The 22,171-nt window shown below is 43.6% G+C and overlaps 1 protein-coding gene across 2 annotated transcripts; it reads left to right on the top strand.

The window, feature by feature from the left end:
- Positions 1 to 6: 6 nt before the first annotated feature.
- LOC112230973 lies at positions 7 to 7,032 on the top strand. 2 transcript variants are annotated; one of them, XM_024397427.2, is made up of 16 exons: positions 7 to 608; positions 748 to 991; positions 1,564 to 1,741; positions 1,836 to 2,070; positions 2,285 to 2,379; positions 2,496 to 2,695; positions 2,888 to 2,966; positions 3,241 to 3,419; positions 3,652 to 3,981; positions 4,078 to 4,476; positions 4,656 to 4,841; positions 4,940 to 5,000; positions 5,097 to 5,313; positions 5,818 to 5,895; positions 6,009 to 6,096; positions 6,219 to 7,032. In XM_024397427.2, the coding sequence occupies exons 2-16, from the start codon at positions 786 to 788 to the stop codon at positions 6,301 to 6,303; spliced, it is 2,616 nt and encodes an 871-aa protein (XP_024253195.1). In that variant the 5' UTR covers positions 7 to 608; positions 748 to 785; the 3' UTR covers positions 6,304 to 7,032. The 2 variants fall into 2 exon arrangements, 1 of the variants encoding a protein (XP_024253195.1); XR_002950401.2 differs by lacking the exon at positions 6,219 to 7,032 and having other exon boundaries at positions 5,767 to 5,895; positions 6,009 to 6,076.
- The last annotated feature ends 15,139 nt before the right edge of the window (positions 7,033 to 22,171 follow it).

Below are 22,171 nucleotides of genomic sequence, written 5' to 3' on the forward strand. Positions count from 1 at the left end.
ATTTGAAGGTGTCGCATATGAGGGTTAGGCTCAGGAAATAATAGCCGGGAATTTATTGTGGAGCTTGTAAAATTAGATCTTTACTTCCATTTGGCAGGTGTGCGAATAAACTAGAAGAAAAAGTAAAAGGGACAGCAGACGGACAGTTTAATGTGTGTCTAAGTAAAGTGGAATGAATAACCTTTACTCAACGTCACCATGGTGATCAGTGGGCTGGTCTGGTACTGTGCAGCTCTCTGGGACAAGAGATAGGAGCATAAGGAGCCTGTGACATTTATCCCCTCCCCTCTCCTTCACATTCCCAAAGCGAACCCAGGCAAAGGAGTGACAAACCCTCACTATATTGAAATAGAGCCTATGTGAAATAGCGGCTTAAGGAAAAATTGTTAGAGAAACACTACGACTGCTACCAGAAAATGTCACAAAAGTCTATCTTAGTTGAGTTCCAATTGGCCCAGAGGCTCAAATAGTGTTACCGGAGTGCTGAAGGGTGGCTTGCTCTGCTGTGCCCAGTGGACTATGATTTACTTACTGGACAGCTTATATGGATGTAGAAAGTCTGTACCCGAACCACAACTTTTTGAAAACTCTCACTTTGCACCAACCCGGTGAGTATTTCAAGCTTATATGTTCATATAATTACATTTGTATTATTGTAAGGGCAGACGGTGTCGGAGAGCTGCGCAGGCAATCATAACCAAATCCTAACTCGGGAATCCTAACTTTGGGGACTTTTATTCCCAAAAGGCACTGAAATCCTGAAATAAAACCACTCCTGACAATTGATGGCTTGTCCTTGCCAATGTCAATCGGAGAGATCACTGTCCATGCTCCTGTGTCCGGAGCCCACTCATGTGAAGGCTACGTTGGAAGTTCTGAGTAGGTCTGCTCAGGAGAGCAGAAAGCAGCTGGTGGTGGAGATACTGAAGGATCCTAAGAGAGAGCGCTACATCAGGACACTAGAATATTTACTCAGCTCCACAGACTCATGGTGAGTGCAGATTGATACTACTTTACAGTTTTTACACATTACAGTTTTGCCCTGTTTACACCTGGGCTCTCAAACAACCCATCACGTACTCTATTCCTAAAGGTGTGTCATGCAAACATGCCTTGTGATCAAGGTTGCATTATGGTATTTGTTTGTGTACCTATATAGTACAATGGTTTATTTTACTGTAATAAAGAAGTAATTAGTCCCTGCAAATCAATGTTTGTGCTGCTAAGGCAAAATGCACATCTTTCCTCTAAGTAAGCGTTTGTCTATCCTCTCCTGTGCAGTGAGAGGAAAAGTCTTCCCTGCCTTGTACGGGCCTCGCTTTGCGTTCCCATAACAGCAAGGTCCCCACCCTGAACTCCAATAAGTGATATAGAGGCTGGCTGCCCTTGAATATGCCTGAGTTTGTGACTACTGAATGTGACTACTAAAGAAAATCATGTTTACTGCTGTTTGTCATTTACACAACCATGGTTCCAAGACGCATTTACGTAAATCTCTAAACGCATATTAATATCAGCCTTTACACTGACTGGTGGTTAATGTTTTTCCCGTTGCTCATTCAGGCTTTGCAGTACCGCAGCCTATCTTCTTGGAGTCCTGGTGGAGAGAGAGGAGGTTGTGCAGCAGCTCAAGGCCAAGGCTCCAAAGGGCAGCAACAGCCTTGTTGGGACTCTAGGGAAGCTCCTAACCAGACATGATCCAGACATTGTGATGAATGCTGCTGGTGCTTTAGCCTCTTTGGTAATAGAGTGTGTGTGTGTCTGTGTGTAAAAAAGAGTGTGTGGGGCAGCCTTACCAGTGACCCTCCCTGTCTTGAATCATCCCTCTCTCTCAGGTTGAAAGCACGGCTGGACGTGGTTGGCTACAGAGAGACCAGGCTGTGTTTGGTCAGCTCTTGACCAGCCTGTTGACCCTGCTGGACCACGGAGCGGAGAGCATGGTGAACTCTGCTGCCCTGATCCTGGCCAGGCTGTCCCTGTGTGATGTGGCCTGCCAAGGCCTGTTACGCCACCCCTCAGCCCCCAGCACCTTGGGCTGCCTGGTACAATGCCTGGCACACAGCCATACAGGTCAGAGCTAAGGACGCAGGAGGGATAAGGTCTTGTGTGGCAAAACATAGTGCTGCCAATGCTCTGCACTATTGAACCCAAAATACCAGTAGGAATGTTTTTATTGCTTTGCTAGTCTGGATGTTTCGTCAAATGTTGACAGTGACAGGTTTTCTTGTTTAAAAGATAAACGTTTAGCTGCATGCTTCTAATGGCTGTTTTTCACTTGTAATAGACACGGCTATGAATGCAGCCTTTGCTTTGGGTCGTCTGTGTGGAAGTGAAAGAGGCAGGAGTCTCATTCTGACATTTGCGCCAGAGTACCAACTGGTAAGACACTGTACACATCTGTTGAGGAGAACAGTAGATGGTGGAATAAATAGTAGATTCTGAATCCACACCAAGCTCTGTCATTCAAAAGGGCCTTGTACTTTTCATCTCTCCAGGTTCACAGTCTGCAAGCCCTCATGAGTGAGGTGGCTGGGCCAGAGGCAGGACAGACAGCCTGTTTTGCATTGAGTTGCCTAGTAACAGAAGAAGATGGACACGCTCTGGTGCTGGGTAGCCCATCCCTTCCCAGCCTTCTTGATGCTCTTCTCTACCGCTTACAAACAGAAGACCAGGACAGTGCCTGGTTTGCTGCCATGTACGTATGTCACTCAATCCTCCACTTTACACCCTAGGGCTTACCTCCTTCCATGATCAAGAAGTATTAATAGTCTCACTGTCACTGTACTACTAGAGAACATGGAAAATATTTCACAATCTGTCATAGTGAGGTTAGGTAGCTAGCTGAAGCACACCGCCTCACCCTGCCGTCCCTCTCTCGGTCTCACAGGGCAGTGAAAGTGTTCGTGTCACGACCGGCAGGAGTGTTACACGTGCGAGAGCACAGGTCTCTGAGGGAGCGACTGAAGGTTGTCTTATTACAGTACTCTCTGGAGCATTTCTGTTGAACCAGTTTATGCTAATGTGCCTGGAATGCAGTGTTTGCTTGGTTGGTCAGTTATTACATAGCCTATAGATATTTTTTTCAGTATCAATAGGATGTCTATTACTACATCAATCATATTACTATATCAAAGTTTTATTATATATGTCAATATCCATTTACAGTTATCAATTGAAAATTAAATTGTCTTACATGCATTCATTACATTGTCTCAATCCCTTTCTGACTGTCTCCTCCAGTCTCTCTCCAGCTCTCCCTCCATTGGCAAGGATCTCAGGGAGGAAGTGACCTCATGTCTTAGGAAGCTGGAGCCACTTGTTAAGCCATTGCCCCCGACAACTAGGCGCCTCCCATCTGGGGCCTGCACTGTGTCATGGGAGAAGTGTTTCCCTGAGAGTGGCCTAGAGGTCACTTACAGGTCAGCTGGATGCAGGAATGTTAAGGAGTGTTATTATAGGGACCTTTTCACCAAATACACCCTCTCGCAATATTCTTAGAGGAATCCAGAAAATATCAAAGTGTGCTAACAAACAACCAGTTTTACATTGTGGCATACTGGCATTTAACATAGAATTGCAGAAACAACGAACAAATACTGAAATGTATCTTTTTTAGCAATAAGCTGATATGTGGTCTCTTACTGTCCTCAGCCTTCTGGACAGAGAGATAGTTCTGTATCGTGGAACCCAATGTCACGTGACTTTACCGGTATCAGTCCTCAAACCTGGACATGAGTTCTCACTCCGACTGATCCACTCTTCCGCTGATGGAGACACCAGCCCCTGCAGCGAGCCTGTGCTATTGGTCATAGAATCAGAGGAGACGGGGACAAGGCCTGGTCCTCCACAGAAGCTGCGCGTGATTGGATGCACAGCCTCTCATGTGCGACTGAGTTGGGTTGCGCCGGCGGGTGAGCTGAAGCCCCAGGTGTATCAGCTGTATCGTGGGGAAACACTACTAGATACCACAACAGAGCTGAGGTAAATGATGCTGTAACAATCAATGTCCTTTTTAAAACAGCTCCTTTTGAGTAAAGAGTTATCATCATCCAAACACTATATTATGTTATTTGCCAGGGCTGTAGTGGGTGGTCTGTCCCCGGGAACCATTTTCCAGCTGGGTGTGTGCGCCGTGGGGCCAGGGGAAGAGGTGGGCCCCTGTGCGGAGGTGGAGGTCCGTACAGCCAAGGACCAGGACCACGCACCCAGCGGCCTGACCATGGTGGTGCTGGGCAGGCATGAGCTGCAGATCATGTGGGGGGCTCCCCTGGTGCCCCTGGGTCGCCTGTTCAACTATGAGCTGAGGCTGAACGATTGCGTGGCTTACTTGGGCACGGCGCGTGCTCACACTGCCCGCCGTCTGGCCGCCAACACGGCCTACACCTGTACTGTAACGGCCATCACCACCAGAGGGCGCTCTCAGAGCCGGTCCGTCACTAAGAGGACCGCTCGCGACGAGTACCCGTACACACAGAGGTGAGAAGAGGAGAGACAATCAGATTATATCTCTAACATGTAGCTTGTGTAACTGAATCTATCCATTGACAGGGTGGACTTTAAGAGTGTTCGGTCTCAAGTGATGCTCTTTCCCATGTGTGGGGGCCGTATCACAAGCCACAGTTTTGTTATATTCTGTCCGTCTGGCTGCCTATCAGGTGTCTGTACTCCTCCAGCCGTCAGCCTCCTCCTAAGATTCCTTCATCACCAACAGAGGTCAGACGAAAGGTCACAGAGATCGGGGAAAAGGCCAAGAAACCCCACTCTGCACACGACCATCTGACCAAGGTCCATCTGTCCAGCAGGCAATACAGAGGGACTGATCACGACAGAGCGAGACACAGGTTACCCTCATCTGAAACGAAGCTTTGTCATTTGAGAGATCATCTTGACGTGTAGATTTGTTGTGTGATTTTATGTCCTTTTCTTTTCCTTCCTCCAGGCAACCTTTGGTCTCCACTTCATCTGCTGGCTGTGAAAGCAGCAAAATGGAATCATCTGAGGTAGGCCTACCTACACTTTGGTATCTTAGACAGTGCAGTAACAAAGCAATTTTGGGGGAATGATTTCTCCTGTTTTACTGTATTTCTTTGTTCTAGATGATGACCATGGGGCTGGTGAATGGATATGATGCAAAGGCCTTATGGAGGAGAGCCAAAGAGAGGGCAGGAGTATCTGTCTTCCCTGCTGGGCTTCCAGTCCGGCCCCTGCTCCATCTCCAGGCTAAGACTGAGGAAAACCTGCTTGAGAGGCAGTCCCACCGTGGCCTGGACCAGCATTTAGACCCTTCATGCCTCAGGGCCCAAATAAGCCCATGTAGGTAGTCTGACTAGACATCCTGGTTGTCTCCCACAATTTTCTAATGTTCTGGCTTAACACGTTTGTATGTAATAGAACGTCAGTTTGGCATAGAGGAGCTACGTCACTGCCTATGCCACTACCTTATCCGCTTGAATAAAATAGAAAATAGTAGCTAGCAAGATGGAGATCACAGACATTATTTTGAATGAGTTCATTTTCCAAGTGGCTAATTTGCATCAATTAAAAACACTGCAAAGGTTTGGCCTGCAAACTTTGTTTACAAATTGTGACGTTCTGGCATGTTTTCCTCGTGATTTGTTGGGAGAGTTGTCTGTCTGAAGAGGGCCCTCCCCGGATTAAAACAAACAAACCTTTATTGAAGTTGCCAAAAGAGTAATTGAAAACAGAACCTAGTCACTGCTGTTTCCTAGGGTCGAGACTACCAGGTTATATTTGTGTGTCAAATAGATAGAGGCTTCACTGGTCATGGGTAATGGTGCACCTATTGTATAACCCCAGGGATGCTTCTCCAGTGGAGTGCTCTCAGAAGAGGACCTAGAGACAGAGGAAAACTCCCCTGTATCCCCCATCATATAGGTGAATATGTCACATATTTAGCAACAACACAAATGCACTATTCCTGTCATACATCTGTTTCTGTCTATGTATGTGCTTGTGTTTATGTCTGTTTGTGGTGGTACATACAACAGATGCAGTGAAGTTAGTCCATCCCATTCCTCCCTCCTACCCACAATTGGACTGGACAGGAAACTATAAAGACAAGCTGCTGAGAGACCGGTAGGGGTCCTGTTGACTTTTTATCTGGAACTTAAACGCTCTGCTGTCTTTCAATATTGTGTTCTGCCTTAACATCCCTTCCTGTAACCTTAACCCTCTGTCTGTGTACATCTCTGTCCTAGGACAGGGCTTTTGACAGGACCAAGAGTGCAGAGCGAAATCCGAGGAAGACATCCCCTAACAACAAACTGGACCAAGCTAAGCTGATAATGATCCGTAGAGGAAAGCATGGGTTTACACGGAAAAATCTAAAACAAGCAGAGAATGGTGCTGCTTCAGAGAATGGTGCTGCTTCAGAGAATGGGTTTTGGGGGCTCGTCTCAATACCAGTGATTTTCATAAAGACTGTGTGAATGGAAAAATGTAATAATCAACTGTTACAGGCTTGTTATTCAGTATTAATGCCCGGAATTCAATTTTTTAAAATGTTTTGTTTATTTTGATGCCCATGTTTGTTTCAAATCACTGATGTTAAATGAGTGAATCGCAAATCATAGATACTCATTTTTGCATCAATCATATGGTTAAAGAAGTATTACTCAGCAGAAAATAAACTATCCCACCAAACAAAAGATTTTTCTGTCCCCAAAATAGAGTACAGTAATGTATCTCTCTCTTTACTCCTTCAACTTTTATGCAACATATTGGTAGCCGCTGCAGCTCAGCTCAGAAGACACACATTCTGTTTTGAAATGTAAAACTGGATGATGGAATGTATTTTTTTCTGACGTTATTGTCAGATTATCCAGCCTCGTCATTATTTTACTAGTGTAGTTGTACCTGTGTTGTGAACAGAGACATTTTTAGAGGACATATTCAACATCAAGCAATCATCTCAAATTGGGTTGCACATTTTGGGGGAATATACAGAGGTGGAAACTTTCCGTGGGAATTAACGGGAATGAACTGAAATATATGGGAATTAATATTAATACCATTTAAATGTAGATGTTTTTTTGCATTGGATATATTTACCATATCATATGGAGACAGAAACCTTTTACCTTATCATCAGTAGACATAATTGCAAATGATTAAATCCTTCCAATAGAAATCAAAAAAAGATTTAATTATGAATTAAATGAGTTGACTCTTCTTCACATGGGAAGATTTCACTGAACAACAAAAGAAAGGGAATATTGAATGATCCCCAATGATCCATCGCATCTCCCAAAAACATTTTCAACATACATCTGTAAAATGATAGTCTAGAAACTAAAGCTTTGGTTTTCTTCCTCTCAGGACGATGGAGGCAACAGGGGAAAAAGCCTCAGATCCACAAAGTCCCTTCCACCAGGTAGCTGATGCAATATGTTGGAACAACTGCCATATTGCATCTCCATCCCAAAGCCCTTGCTTGGAAGTGTACTTTGTCAGACTGCCAAGAACCTTGCTCTCCTCCAGGCCAAGGTGGCAAGACACGGTAGTGATGACACCATAGGCCTTGTTGATCCAGACAGGATGCTCTTGCCAGCATACTTGGAATCAAACTTGTACGCTGCAGCGTGTATGGGCTTCAGGCAGAAGTCTTCACGCTTTTTGATGTATTTCAGCACTGCAGTTTCCTTTGCTTGGAGCAACAGTGAAGTGGGCAGGGCAGTACAGATCTCTTTTCTTACATCTGCAAGCAGAGTCTGAACATCAGACAGGATGGCATTGTCTCCCTCAATCTGTGCAATGGCTGCTGCTATAGGTTCCAGGAGTTTCAGGCTGCTTACCACTCTCTCCCAAAATACATCATCCAGGAGGATCCTCTTGATGGGGCTGTCCATATCGGCTGACTGTGATATGTCCATATCGGCTGACTGTGATATGGACATTTCTTGGAGAGACTCTTTCCCCTCCAGGAGACTGTCAAACATGACAACACCACCCCAATGGGTGTTGCTGGGAAGCTTCAATGTGTTGCTCTTATTCTCACTTTGCTTGGTGAGGTAGATTGCTGCTATAACTTGATGATCCTTCACATACCTAACCATTTCCTTGGCTTTCTTGTAGTGTGTATCCATTGTTTTCAGTGCCACGATGTCCTTGAGGAGCAGATTCAAAGCATGAGCAGCACAGCCAATGGGTGTGATGTGAGGGTAGGACTCCACTTTAGATCAAGCAGCCTTCATTGTTCACAGCATTGTCTGTCACCAGTGCAAATACCTTCTGTGGTCCAAGGTCATCGGTGACTGCCTTCAGCTCATCTGCAACGTAGAGACGGGTGTGTCTGTTGTCCCTTGTGTCTGTGCTCTTGTAGAATACTGGTTGAGGGGTGGAGATGATGTAGTTAATTATTCCTTGCCCACAAACATTCGACCACCCATCAGAGATGATTGCAAAACTTTCTGCTTTCTCTATGATTTGCTTGATCTTCACTTGAACTCTGTTTGAACTCTGCATCCAGCAAATGAGTAGATAAATCATGTCTGGTTGGAGGGGTGTATGCTGGGCGAAGAATATTCAGAAATCTCTTCCAATACACATTGCCTGTGAGCATCAGAGGTGAGCCAGTTGCATTACACAGCTCGAGCAAGACATTCATCAGTATTTCTCTGACTACGCTCCTCCATTGAGTAAAAAAAACATTGAATTCCAGGAGGACCATGAGCTGTTGCTATCGATAAGGTGTCTGATTCATCATTTCCACCTCGAATAGAAGTAGAGGGACTTTTGTCAGATGTTGCTTGTTGTGAGCGCTGAGGAAACTTTATGCACTTGGCCAGATAATTCTGCATCTTTGTTGCATTCTTCACATATGATTTGGCACAGTATTTGCAAATGTACACAGCTTTTCCTTCTACATTAGCTGCAGTGAAATGTCTCCACACATCAGATAGTGTCCGTGGCATTTTCCTGTAAATATATATATTTTTTAAATCAATTTAAAACCTCAAATACAGTTCCATGTACAGAGAAATAGTTAAGCAGTTAGATTAAGATACATGTTTTAAAATGAAACATGTATGGAAACAGCAGGCTCAAGCAAGCTAAAACCCACATGGTTGCAAAAACTAACTTGCAGAAATTGTTAACAAGTTACAAATTATTTAAACACACTTTGCTGTAGGCTACTATTTACTAGGTAACAAAACATCATGTATGTCATATAAAATATATTCACTCCACCTAGTATTGTAATCAAAACTTACCAGAAAGCATGTAGTCCTTGGCTCAGACAGTGTCGTAGTGTGGGCTCAATAGCATCTCATTAGTGTGCAAGATCTTGAGAATCAGCTGTACATGTGATGGAAGAGTGCACTGCACATGTGATGGAAGAATGCACTGTGCATGCAGAGGGTTGCAATTCCATTGAATTGGAGATACTTTAACCAAAATATGCCACAAGACCTAGAATTGCCTTATGTGTATCCCACAAAAAAGTTAACTGTTATAAGCTAACTTTTTTGATAAATTTAAGCAAAATTCCCAAAATTGTTTTGAATTAATCATCACTTTAGAAAATGTTATCCATTCCGTTGTGTTAGGTTTTGAAACAACATCCACAACAGCCATGTTTTACCCTGTTTCAACCTGCTTTTGAACAAATTTCTTCAAATTGATCATCACAGTGAGGTGAGTTTTAAAAGCATGATACTGTTTTGATAAGTGGCTGTTAGGGTGCTACCTAAGCATGTCCTGAGTGCATAGAGGAGATTACCACGACTCAACAGTCACATGGAATTCTACTGCCATTGCAGTGGTAATATGGTCACCACTACAGCCCTAGCTGCTATTCTATTCTATGTGGACTCCACCGGAATTCTTGGTGTGCACAATACTGTACCTGATGAAGAGGGATAACATATGGCCAGGGGTTTATTCAGCTCTCTGACATCTCTCGGTGTCAGTCTGTGCTGTCTGTGTTGCAGTATCAGAGCCTGCAGCTGAGGAACCAGCTGGGCCGAAGAAGACCCCATATGGAGATGTGATGGAATGACCACAAGACATACTCATGTACAGGCAACCCCAGCTCTCTGCTTCACATCACACCAGGTCAATCCCATCAACGAGCACATTTATTTATTATGGTTTGACTGTGTCACCACCAATGGACGATGTTCTGCCATGTTAGACTTCTTTTCACGCAACTCTCTTTTTGGAGCCTTGTAAAGGGTTTAGTTAGGACCGGGACAATACCAGTATGTATCTTGATATTTTTTTCCATGGCCAAAATAAAATCACGAAGCAGACCTAATTCTTTGTTCCTTTAAAAACCTGCTGTATGTAAATAATTGTGTGCTATAGCTTGGGAAATAAATGTGACTGGATGAATCTGCTTCATGTTTTGTTTCCTTGCCATGATACTAATGAGTATGGTGAAACTGGTATCCTCCCGGCCCTAGTTTCAGTTGATCATTGTATTTCTTCAGATTTGGCCACCTTCGACTTGTGTCCAGATGTGTACCGTATAGCCTATTGTAGGGGTATTCAACTCTTAATTGCACCCACCTGGTGTCCAAGGTCTAAAACAGTGATTAGAGGGGAACGATTTTAAAAAAGCAGTGGAACTGGCTTCAAGGTCGGAGTTGAGTTTAAGGGGCCTAGTGCATATGTAATATATGGAAAAGGTAGGGGGAAACATTGTTATTCTCTGTCACAGAGTGGTCCTTGGGACGCAAGTGAAACTTGAGTCTTGAGGTTGAATAAACGATGTCCATTTGATCACATCCTGAAAATACTGGGTTTATTGCAATAGAAGTCATGGCCATCATCATCAAGCTTTTATCTCCTCAAAGATAATCCACTGTTGACACATGGAAGTAAGGGTGAGATTTCCAGACAGATATGCTGTGGGATTTGGAACAGGATATGAGGGCTGATGATGATGCTGCATTTTGAGTTCCACAAATCATTTTTTTCTTTTTTTTTTGGGGGGTGTTCAAATTTGAAGCTCATGATCATGTAATATTCTTTATGTATGGGTTGGCATGTTGTATGGTGAAACAAACCTGTAGTTTCATAATTTGCCACTAGTGGTCAGTATCGATTGAGGTTTTGTATAACCGCTGAGCCTGTAACACAGTTTGGGACAGATTATAGTCACAGAATAACATACGGTACATACCGTATATCACTAGATATAAAGGGCATGAGGATGCCTTACTTACATGATGCTTTACTGTTTGACAAAAGGTCTGATAGAATTCCATTGTAAGGACTGTACTGTCTGCATTCATTAACTTGGTGAGCAGCTCCTTTAAGAGTTGACCAACCCTTTCTGTTCTTAAGAAATGTGCCATGTGATGCATTAAAACATATGTCAAGGGAAGACGCTGCCCTAATAACTTGAGATCTTGTGTTGTCATTCAGTGATCGCAGGTATCAAAGCAATGTGTATTTTCACTTTCACATTTGTGAGTACTTTGCATGATATGCTGAATTCTGTTCATTTAAAAGTCAACGGAAGTTCCACTGATTTAGAAGACAGCAATGATGACTGGAGGGAAAGAAGGGAATTAAACTCCAAGTTTTTTATAGTAAACTGAAAGTAAAACAATAACTAAACATGAAAAAAAAACATTTAATAATCTGAAATAAAATAATTAAGCCCATTTGGAAAAGCTAAAACTATACCGAAACTATTTTGCCTGGCTACCCAAACTCCTTGCTCCGGCCAAACGCTACGCCCACAGACGTCAGTTTCTTCTCCGCAATGAGTCTGGATCTGAGTACCTCCCAGACGAGTTCTAGAACGTTAACACATTCTAACCGTTCTGATTGGTCCCAGAAACCGATGGGTTGGGCCAGAACCAGAACACACATGGGTAAAGCAGAGTTTTGAAAATTCGTCACTGGCTTTGATACTCTGATTGGTTAGAAATTATCCAATCGCTGATTACTTTGTTTCGTATGACACCCCTCATTTTGACATCACCACAAATTACTTCAATGAGGGCAGTCTCAGACTGAAGTATGTAGCAAATATAGAGGCCTCCCGAGGGGCGCAGTGGTCTAAGGCACTGCATCGCAGTGCTAGCTGTGCCACTAGAGATTCTGGGGCCAAGTCCAGACTCTGTCGTAGCCGGCCGAGACCGGGTGACCCATGGGGCAGCACACAATTGGCCCAGCGTCGTCCGGGTTCGGGGAGGGTTTGGCCGGCAGGGATGTCCTTGTCCCATTGCACACTAGAAACTCCTGTGGCGGGCCGGATGCAGTGCACGCTGTTACTGTCGCCAGGTGTACGGTGTTTCCTCCGACACATTGGTGCGGCTGGCTTCCCGGTTAAGCAGTGCGGCTTGGTTGGGTTGTGTTTCGGAGGAGGCACGGCTCTCTATCTTCGCCTCTCCCGTGTCCGTACAGGAGTTGCAGCGATGAGACAAGACTGTAACTACCAATCGGGTACCATGAAATTGGGGTAATTCAGAAGATTGGGGTTTTCAAGCTTCTGAATCATTGAGATTAACTTTATAATTGAAAGGTCGACTCAGCGAGATCATGTTGCCTCGAACAGCACCACAGATATTGGGTGTGTTCGAGCCATAAGGCTAACGAGTCGATCGTAGACAAAATTCGGCGAGTAAAGTCGGGGGAGGTGCAACGGTGACAGTGGAAAGTCAGACACTGGTGGTTTTCCAACCGCAAGGCTCAGATCAACATTGCAGTGTCAACATAGCTGCTTTTATTTATACAAGGTTTTTAATTATAAATGTGGAAATATACCCCTACAACACACAGTCACAAACTGAAAACATAACGTCTCAAATCTAATGTTCATTCCTATACCCTTTAGCTTTAGAATAGCGGACAAGTTGGTTCCTGTTTCAGTCATGTCTTTGGTCATGTTTGCGTGGGTCAACCAAAAACACCCTTATGATTGGTTGACAAATAGTGCCTCCCACAATGCAGGAAATGGCTGCATGGTGCAGTTGGTGAGAAGCAACAGCAGCGACTTAATCAAAAACAACCTTACCTTTGATCAAATGGTCATTGACTTGACAAAATGTATCCACTCGAACGGGATGAGTGTGATGCAAGACCTTGCTCTCTCCTACAGTCATTGGCCATGTTCGAGAGGAAACCACTGGGAACTCGGAAATCTCCGACTTAGTTGCATTCAACTCGTAAAAAAACAACTCAGACTGGGATTTATTTGTATTTTTATGGTCATCCAACTCGGAATTCTAAGTTGGAAAAACCGGGCATCTTTCTAGAGTTCTGACTTTTCGATCTGAAAATCACTGACGTCATGATTTGACCTTGTTTTTTTCGCCAGAGTTCCTAGTTGTCTTGAAAGCACCATTAGCCTCGTGCTTCTTCACTCCTGGTTGTTGTGTAAATTGACCCACAACTACTGTTTACTTTGTCCATCCTGACCCACACTTTATGCATTACTGCCCCAGAGTGGCAAGAAGTGGAATCCCAACTAACACAAAAACAATACATCACATAAATGGCTCCTAGCCTCCCACGAATTGGCTACTTGATATCCCTAACACAAAAACTAAATCATATAAAAATGAAATAGAAATGTTTTTATAAAACTTAAACTAAATAAAAACGAGTAAATCAGATCTCAAAACTAACTGAAACTATACTACATTTCAAATAAAAATCTTAAAACTAATATAAATAAAAACAGCTATAATAACCTTGGTGAGCACAGACACCATGTAAGCTAATGTGATGGTGACTGTAATGATTCATAACATAATGTTCATTCAACTAAAGCAGTTGAAAATGGAGAGGCTAAAACAGTCAGCGTTGTTAATGTACAACGTTAACGTACAGGATTTGCCTCTGAAACATACATTAAACAGATCATGTTTGCCTTTATGTCACAGTGTATATATATATATATATACAGTGTATATATATATATATATACTGAGTATACAAAACATTAGGAATATCTGCTCTTTTTGTGACCGACTGACCAGGTGAATTGTTATTTATTTATTTTCTATTTCACCTTTATTTAACCAGGTCGGCCAGTTGAGAACAAGTTCTCATTTAAAACTGCGATCTGGCCAAGATAAAGCAAAGCAGTGCGACAAAAACAACAACACAGAGCTACACATTGGATAAAAAAATGGACAGTCAATAACAAAATAGAAAATCTGTATACAGTGTGCGCAAATGAAGTAAGGAGGTAAGGCAGGCCATAGTGGCGAAGTAATTACAATTTAGCAATTGACACCGGAGTGATAGATGTGCAGATGAGGATGTGCAAGTAGAAATACTGGTGTATAAAAGAGCAGAAAGAAAACAAATATGGGGATGAGGTAGGTAGTTGGTTGGATGGGCTATTTACAGATGGGCTGTGTACAGCTGCAGTGATCGGTAAGCTGCTCTGACAGCCGATGCTTGAAGTTAGTGAGGGAGATATAGGTCTCCAACTTCAGTGATTTTTCCAATTCATTCCAGTCATTGGCAGCAGAGAACTGGAAGAAAGGCGGCCAAATGAGGTGTTGGCTTTGGGGATGACCAGTGAGATATGCCTGCTGGAGCGCGTGCTACGGCTGGGTGTTGCTATGGTGACCAGTGAGCTGAGATAAGGCGGGGCTTTACCTAGCAAAGACTTATAGATGACCTGGAGCCAGTGGGTTTGGTGACGAATATGTTGCGAGGACCAGCCAACGAGAGCATACAGGTCACAATGGTGGGTAGTATATGGGGTTTTGGTGACAAAATGGATGGCACTGTGATAGACTGCATCCAATTTGATGAGTAGAGTGTTGGAGGCTATTTTGTAAATGACATCACCGAAGTCAAGGATCGGCAGAATAGTCAGTTTTACAAGGGTATGTTTGGCAGCATGAGTGAAGGAGGTGTTGTTGCGAAATAGGAAGCCGAATTTAGATTTAATTTTGGATTGGAGATGCTTAATATGAGTCTGGAAGGAGAGTTTACAGTCCAGCCAGACATGTAGGTATTTGTAGTTGTCCACATATTCTAAGTCAGAACCGTCCAGAGTAGTGATGCTAGGTGGGCGGGCGGATGCGGGCAGCAATCGGTTGAAGAGCATGCATTTTGGTTTACTAGCATTTAAGAGCAGTTGGAGGCCACGGAAGGAGTGTTGCATGGCATTGAAGCTCATTTGGAGGTTTGTTAACACAGTGTCCAAAGAAGGGCCAGATGTATACAGGATGGTGTCGCCTGCGTAGAGATGGATCAAAGAATCACCCGCAGCAAGAGCGACATCATTGATATATACAGAGAAAAGTGTTGAACCGAGATCGGCCCGAATCCAGGTGTTAGGTTCTAAATAAACAGAGTAAAAACTCACGGACGATTAGTAACCCTCAAACCAAGTTTATTCACCCACTGGGTCACACAGCTGCATAAGACAAAGACATGTTTCCACCAGCACAAGTATATACACCCCAACGTGGGTGAAGTCTCTTCCTTCCCTCTAAACATGACATCTTTATTGCTAGGCAGAACTTTAGTGATATCTGCTCTTCCTCACTTCATCTGACCTGACCTCGGCCCCAGATTCCTCACTCCTCCCTGTAGGATCCCTGATGTCTAACAATAAGATATTCTAACAGAATGTAAACGTTCTACATTCCCCTCTCTCCTTCAGTGACTTGAACAAGGATATTTCATATTTTCAAGGTTAGAAGTCAGAACCCATCATAGGTGAAAGCTATGATCCCTTATTAATGTCACTTGTTAAATCCACTTCAATCAAGTGTAGGTGAAGGGGAGGAGACAGGTTAAAGAAGGATTTTTAAGCCTTGAGACAATTGAGGCATGGATTGTGTATATGTGCCATTCAGAGGCTGAATCGGCAAGACAAAAGATTTAGGTGCCTTTGAACAGGGTATGGTAGTAGGTGCCTGGCGCACCAGTTTAAGTGTGTCAAGAACTGCAATGCTGCTGGGTTTTTCACACTCAACAGTTTCCTGTGTGTCTTAAGTATGGTCCACCACTCAAAGGACATCCAGTCAACTTGACACAACTGTGGGACGCTTTGAAGTCAGCATGGGCCAGCATCCCTGTACAATGATTTCAACACTTTGTAGAATCCGAATAGGAGGGTGTTCCTAATGCTTTGTACACTCAGTGTATATAGCAAATGCTACGAGTCTGGAGAGGAGACTTTGGTCAGCATTATTTAGGCATGTCAACACTAGCTGGCTCACATATGTGTAAATCCACTCTCACACCTCTCTTGTGAGAATTTGCTCATCTGGGTTGAAGCAGAGGTGAGAGCATGAAATTGTGACCATATGACACAAGTCAGTGTATTCTACTTCCTCATTGCAGTAACTGCCTGTAGTTATGGCCCTGCTCTGTAGATTATTGCCATTCAGCGCTCCTGACAGAATAGATTATGACTTGTACATCACTCAGAATCCATCTCTCACCAGCATCTGCCCACACATCAGAGGAGAGGTGTATATGTCCCATCTGCTTTGGTCTCAGTGAATAGCTGCTTGTCCGAGAATGAGAAATGCTTTTCTTTGCCATTGAGGGCTGACAGGGTCTTGTTTGTGTACAGTACAACAGGTAATCTGGGCCCAGCAGATTGATAACCTATGGTGCGGCGACCAGGGATTAGCCATAAGAGAGTGCCAAGGGGTCTCATAATGCATTGGCAGCATGGGGCAGCCAGGTAAGGTGAGACACCTTGTTAAATGTGCAACCAGAGGAGAAAAAAATTCTATATTACCTGTACTCCACACACAGAGACGAGTACAAAGCTCTCCCTCGCCCTCCATTTGGTAAATCTGACCACAATTCTATCCTTCTGATTCCTGCTTACAAACAAAAAATTAAAGCAGGAAGCACCAGTGACTCGGCCTATAAAAAAGTGGTCAGATGAAGCAGATGCTAAACTACAGGACTGTTTTTCTATCACAGACTGGAACATGTTCCGGGATTCTTCTGATGGCATTGAGCAGTACACCACATCAGTCACTGGTTTTATCAATAAGTGCATCGAGGACGTCGTCCCCACAGTGACTGTACATACATACCCCAACCAGAAGCCATGGATTACAGGCAATATTCGCACTGAGCTAAAGGGTAGAGCTGCCGCTTTCAAGGTGCGGGACTCTAATCTGGAAGTTTACAAGAAATCCTTTTATGCCCTGCGACGAACCATCAAACAGGCAAAGCGTCAATACAGGGCTAAGATTGAATCATACTACACCAGCTCCAACACTCATCTTATGTGGCAGGGCTTGCAAACTATTACAGACAACAAAGGGAAGCACAGCCGCGAGCTGCCCAGTGGCACGAGCCTACCAGACGAGCTAAATCACTTCTATGCTCGCTTCGAGGCAAGCAACACTGAGGCATGCATGAGAGCATCAGCTGTTCCGGACGACTGTGTGATCACTCTCTCCGTAGCTGAAGTGATTAAGACCTTTAAACAGGTCAACATACACAAGGCTGCGGGGCCAGACGGATTACCATGACGTGTGCTCCGGGCACACGTCCTGTCCTTTGATTGAGTCTGTAATACCAACATGTTTCAAGCAGACCACCATAGTCCCTGTGCCCAAGAACACAAAGGCAACCTGCCTAAATTACTACAGACCCGTAGCACTCATGTCCGTAGCCATGAAGTGCTTTGAAAGGTTGGTAATGGCTCACATCAACACCATTATCCCAGAAACCCTAGACCCACTCCAATTTGCATACCGCCCAAACAGATCCACAGACGATGCAATCTCTATTGCACTCCACACTTCCCTTTCCCACCTGGACAAAAGGAACACTTATGTGAGAATGCTATTCATTGACTACAGCTCAGTGTTCAACACCATAGTACCCTCAAAGCTCATCGCTAAGCTAAGGATCCTGGGACTAAACACCTCCCTTTGCAACTGGATCCTGGACTTCCTGACGGGCCGCACCCAGGTGGTGAGGGTAGGTAGCAACACATCTGCCACGCTGATCCTCAACACTGGAGCTCCACAGGGGTGCGTGCTCAGTCCCCTCCTGTACTCCCTGTTCACCCACGACTGCATGTCCAGGCACGACTCCAACACCATCATTAAGTTTGCAGACGACACAACAGTGGAAGCCTGATCACCGACAACGACGAGACAGCCTATAGGGAGGAGGTCAGAGACCTGGCCGGGTGGTGCCAGAATAACAACCTATCCCTCAACGTAACTAAGACTAAGGAGATGATTGTGGACTACAGGAAAAGGAGGACCGAGCACGCCCCCATTCCCATCGACGGGGCTGTGGTGGAGCAGGTTGAGAGCTTCAAGTTCCTTGGTGTCCACATCAACAACAAACTAGAATGGTCCAAACACACTAAGACAGTCGTGAAGAGGGCACGACAAAGCCTATTCCCCCTCAGGAAACTAAAAAGATTTGGCATGGGTCCTGAGACCCTCAAAAGGTTCTACAGCTGCAACATCGAGAGCATGGTTGCACTGGTTGCATCACTGCCTGGTACGGCAATTGCTCAGCCTCTGACCGCAAGGCACTACAGAGGGTAGTGTGTACGGCCCAGTACATCACTGGGGCTAAGCTGCCTGCCATCCAGGACCTCTACACCAGGCGGTGTTAGAGGAAGGCCCTAATAATTGTCAAAGACCCCAGCCACCCCAGTCATAAACTGTTCTCTCTACAAGACTCCTGAACAGGTAATCAAATGGCTACCTGGACTGTTTGCAGTTCAGGCAGTCCCCCCCAACACGTCTTTTTACACTGCTGCTACTCTCTGTTTATCAGATATGCATAGCCACTTTAACTATACAGTCATGTACATACTACCTCAATTGGGCCGACCAACCAGTGCTCCCGCACATTGGCTAACCAGGCTATCTGCATTGTGTCCCGCCACCCGCCAACCCCTCTTTCACGCTACTGCTTTTCTCTGTTCATCATATATGCGTAGTCACTTTAACCATGTACATACTACCTCAGTCAGCCTGACTAACCAGTGTCTGTATGTAGCCTCGCTACTGTATATAGCCTGTCTTTTTACTGTTGTTTTATTTCTTTACTTAACTATTGTTCACCTAACACCTTTTTTGCACTATTGGTTAGAGCCTGTAAGTAAGTATTTCACTGTAAGATCTACTACACCTGTTGTATTCGGCGCACGTGACAAATAAACTTTGATTTGATTTGACACCACTATGTGGCTCTCCCAGCTCTCCCTGACAATCTCCAACTGCCTGGGGCTGCTCCTCAGCTGGGTCTGTCTACCAGTAGTTTTATGTGTGTCATAAATACATTTCATCCTATTGACTCTGAATGACTTTTCAGGTAGACAATGTTGTGTCTCACGCAATGCATTGGCCAACAACCCAAAAACGACAACCCCAAGATTGACCCAGTGTAGTAGTGAAGTTCAGTCTTCTCTAGAGTAGGGTCCTTAAGGATAAGAATAAACAGAGGCTGGGTAAAACATGAAGATGTAGTATGGTTCAAGCTCCTTGTCGCAAGGCGCTCAAAATCATACTTGAACTAGTGTCAACAGACATACCCAATTGGTGTGACATTTCTGTTGTACATACCAGAGGTGTGTTATTACCATATAGTGGCAAGCACACTGATAAACAATGCTTCCAAAAACAAGAACACATTTTTCATCGTAAGCCCTGCAGTCACATGATGGATTCTATAGATGGCTTAGAACTAGACATGCATTACAATCTATAAAAAAATAGTGTATTTATAGGAGTTTGAGCAAGGATTTGGCTTTGCATCAGTACTGTAAGAAAAACACAGTCCATTTTTAATACACCATTTTATACACCAACACAGTCCGTTTTTATACACCATTTTATACACCAACAGAGTCCGTTTTTATATTTGCATAGCTGAACTAGTTTATTTTTTCAATTTTGTTTTTCTTAATGGAGGCCAGTGAAACAATGGATTCCTTTTACACATAACTCCCAGGAGAAACTAGGTGACCAAAGTCCAGGCCCTTAGGTACCCAAAGAAGTGCTTAAAGAAAACCTCTTAACAATACTAGGCGCCAGGAACAGATTGGAGAAGTGGATTGGCATGGACAAAACTCATCCAGGATTGGATTGTTTTCATTTGATGACAGACATGAAGTCAAATCATAACTGAAGGCTAAATGATAAAAATACTTGATACAATCTGTTCTCTCCTTTAGTCTCCATGGCCTAAATTCACTTCCACTTCCTCTTTGTCTTCCACTGTGACTAAGCTTTGATTAAAAGACTGTATGATTTTGAAGCACTTCTCGAAAAAGAATATTGCAGTGACCCAGCTCTCAAATCATTTGCCACATGTAGTGATATTGTTGAAGGGAGAGACAGAAATACAGAGAGCAAGCAAGGCACAGAGTGAGAAAAAAGGTATGGTGTGTGTGTGTGTGCACATATGCACGCCTGAGGGCCGGGTGGCTAGTGGGGTGAGGAAAAGTATGGTTCTAATAAGTAAGATTAACAATACCAGGGATAAGTCCCTCAGCGCACAGATGGTTTAGCTTCCACTCATGATCTGTGGGCACTGCAGTGAGTGTGTGAGTGTGTGTTTGTGTGACTGTGGCGGTGTATGCAGGCCTCTAAACTAAACATCGTAATTGGTAGCACTGGTGATAATAAAAAAATTAAAAAGCTTTAGATACAGCCTATATGAAAACGAGCTACTTTTGAAGCATGTTGTGCCTTTAGAAACTAATATGTAACCCTGTAAATAGCCTACATTAGTTTATTATAAAAGCTCAAATGTTCATATTCATTACATACCTGTTATTGAAATGACAAAGTCATTTGTGGAATACTAGACTTCTAAGTTGTGTTAAAGCACTATTTAACTATTGAGATTCCCCTGGTTTTAATGTATATGATTGAGATGAGATTCATTACATTGAAAATTGTACACTGTCTATTTAAAAATGTCCGATTTGTGTTGACAAGCAAGAGATCTGTCATTCATTCGCTGCTATTGATCACTAATCTCCTGAATCTCTTTTCCTTTCTTTCTGTGCCACCAAATGTTTGGATATACTGATAAAGATAACAAGTTGTTAGCTAGCTAGCCAATGGGGAAACGTAACTGAACGACGGGCGAGTAGTTTTAGAACGCCCCACGACATGGTTATGAATGTAAAATGCTGTCCCGGTGAACCGCAATAGGAAGATACAAATGTTGCTTCGGTGTCTTCTATCTGGAAGCAAGCCATTTTCGCTGTAGTAATGTTGCTCTCAAGACAACTGGGAACTCTGAAAAAGACGACGTCAAATTGACGTCTGTGATTTTCAGGTTGAAAAGTCGGACTGTGCATATTCACTATATCATTGTTGGGTCAGTGCCACTTAAAATAAAAGTTTGATTTTGGACAATTTCCTCTTCCAGTTTTTCAAATCAAAATGTTATGGGTCTCACATTTAGCAGATGTTATTGCGGGTGTAGCTAAATGCTTAGATGGACATCATCTTCTATTTGCGTCTCCCTTTCGCCTAGGCCTATTATATGGACAACGTTGTTTTTATTTATCTGTTTGTCAGTGTCAGCAGAGTAGGCTAACCTGTAATTTGTCGTATTAAATCAGATTTTGCTAATGTCTCCAGTTAGTGGCGACCCTCCCGGGGAACCTTGTTCCAGAGCTCCGACTTTTCAACCTGAAGATCACAGACGTCATCCTCGCCAGAGATAAGGGGGATGCTCTCCGCTGGAGCCAATAAGATAGGCTATACTGTTGTTCGGTCATTAAGTTGAGAGTTGTGATAACTAAAATACAGATTCGTATTTGCATTGTCTTCTCTTTACCGCAATAGCATTTGCTTTACAAACGATATTTTCCCGCGATTATATTTTGAAATATTGGGATCTGCTTGGCCTGGTCTGAATTTTTCACTGACAGTCGCAACTCAAAAATCATCAAATTGTACGCGCCGCCTTTCTTTCGACTGTAGGCAATTAAGGCAAAGTGATGGTCCACATTGGGTTGACATAAAATAAAATAAATAGGAAATTACTATGAAATAATAAAATATCAGTTGTGGATATTGCTTCGTTTTGATTTGATGATTGTATTGCTTGTCATACCTTAACATCATAATCTCATCTCTGCTTAGTCAGATAACGTTATCTATGTGCTCCCCATACTATGCTATATTTAGTCATCCTGTTTAGCAAGGCTAACCTGCCTAAGGATGCTGCAGAGCTGTCTGACGAAATTATTTTACTA

This window comes from Oncorhynchus tshawytscha, linkage group LG33, assembly GCF_018296145.1.
Source record: "Oncorhynchus tshawytscha isolate Ot180627B linkage group LG33, Otsh_v2.0, whole genome shotgun sequence".
NCBI classification, from domain to species: domain Eukaryota; kingdom Metazoa; phylum Chordata; class Actinopteri; order Salmoniformes; family Salmonidae; genus Oncorhynchus; species Oncorhynchus tshawytscha.

Coding starts and splice junctions, on each gene's coding strand:
- LOC112230973 (XM_024397427.2), top strand. CDS start 786: ATGGCTTGTCCTTGCCAATGTCAATCGGAGAGATCACTGTCCATGCTC. Junction 3,420..3,651: donor GGCCTAGAGGTCACTTACAG/GTCAGCTGGATG, acceptor TACTGTCCTCAG/CCTTCTGGACAGAGAGATAG. Junction 5,896..6,008: donor CTGTATCCCCCATCATATAG/GTGAATATGTCA, acceptor TACATACAACAG/ATGCAGTGAAGTTAGTCCAT.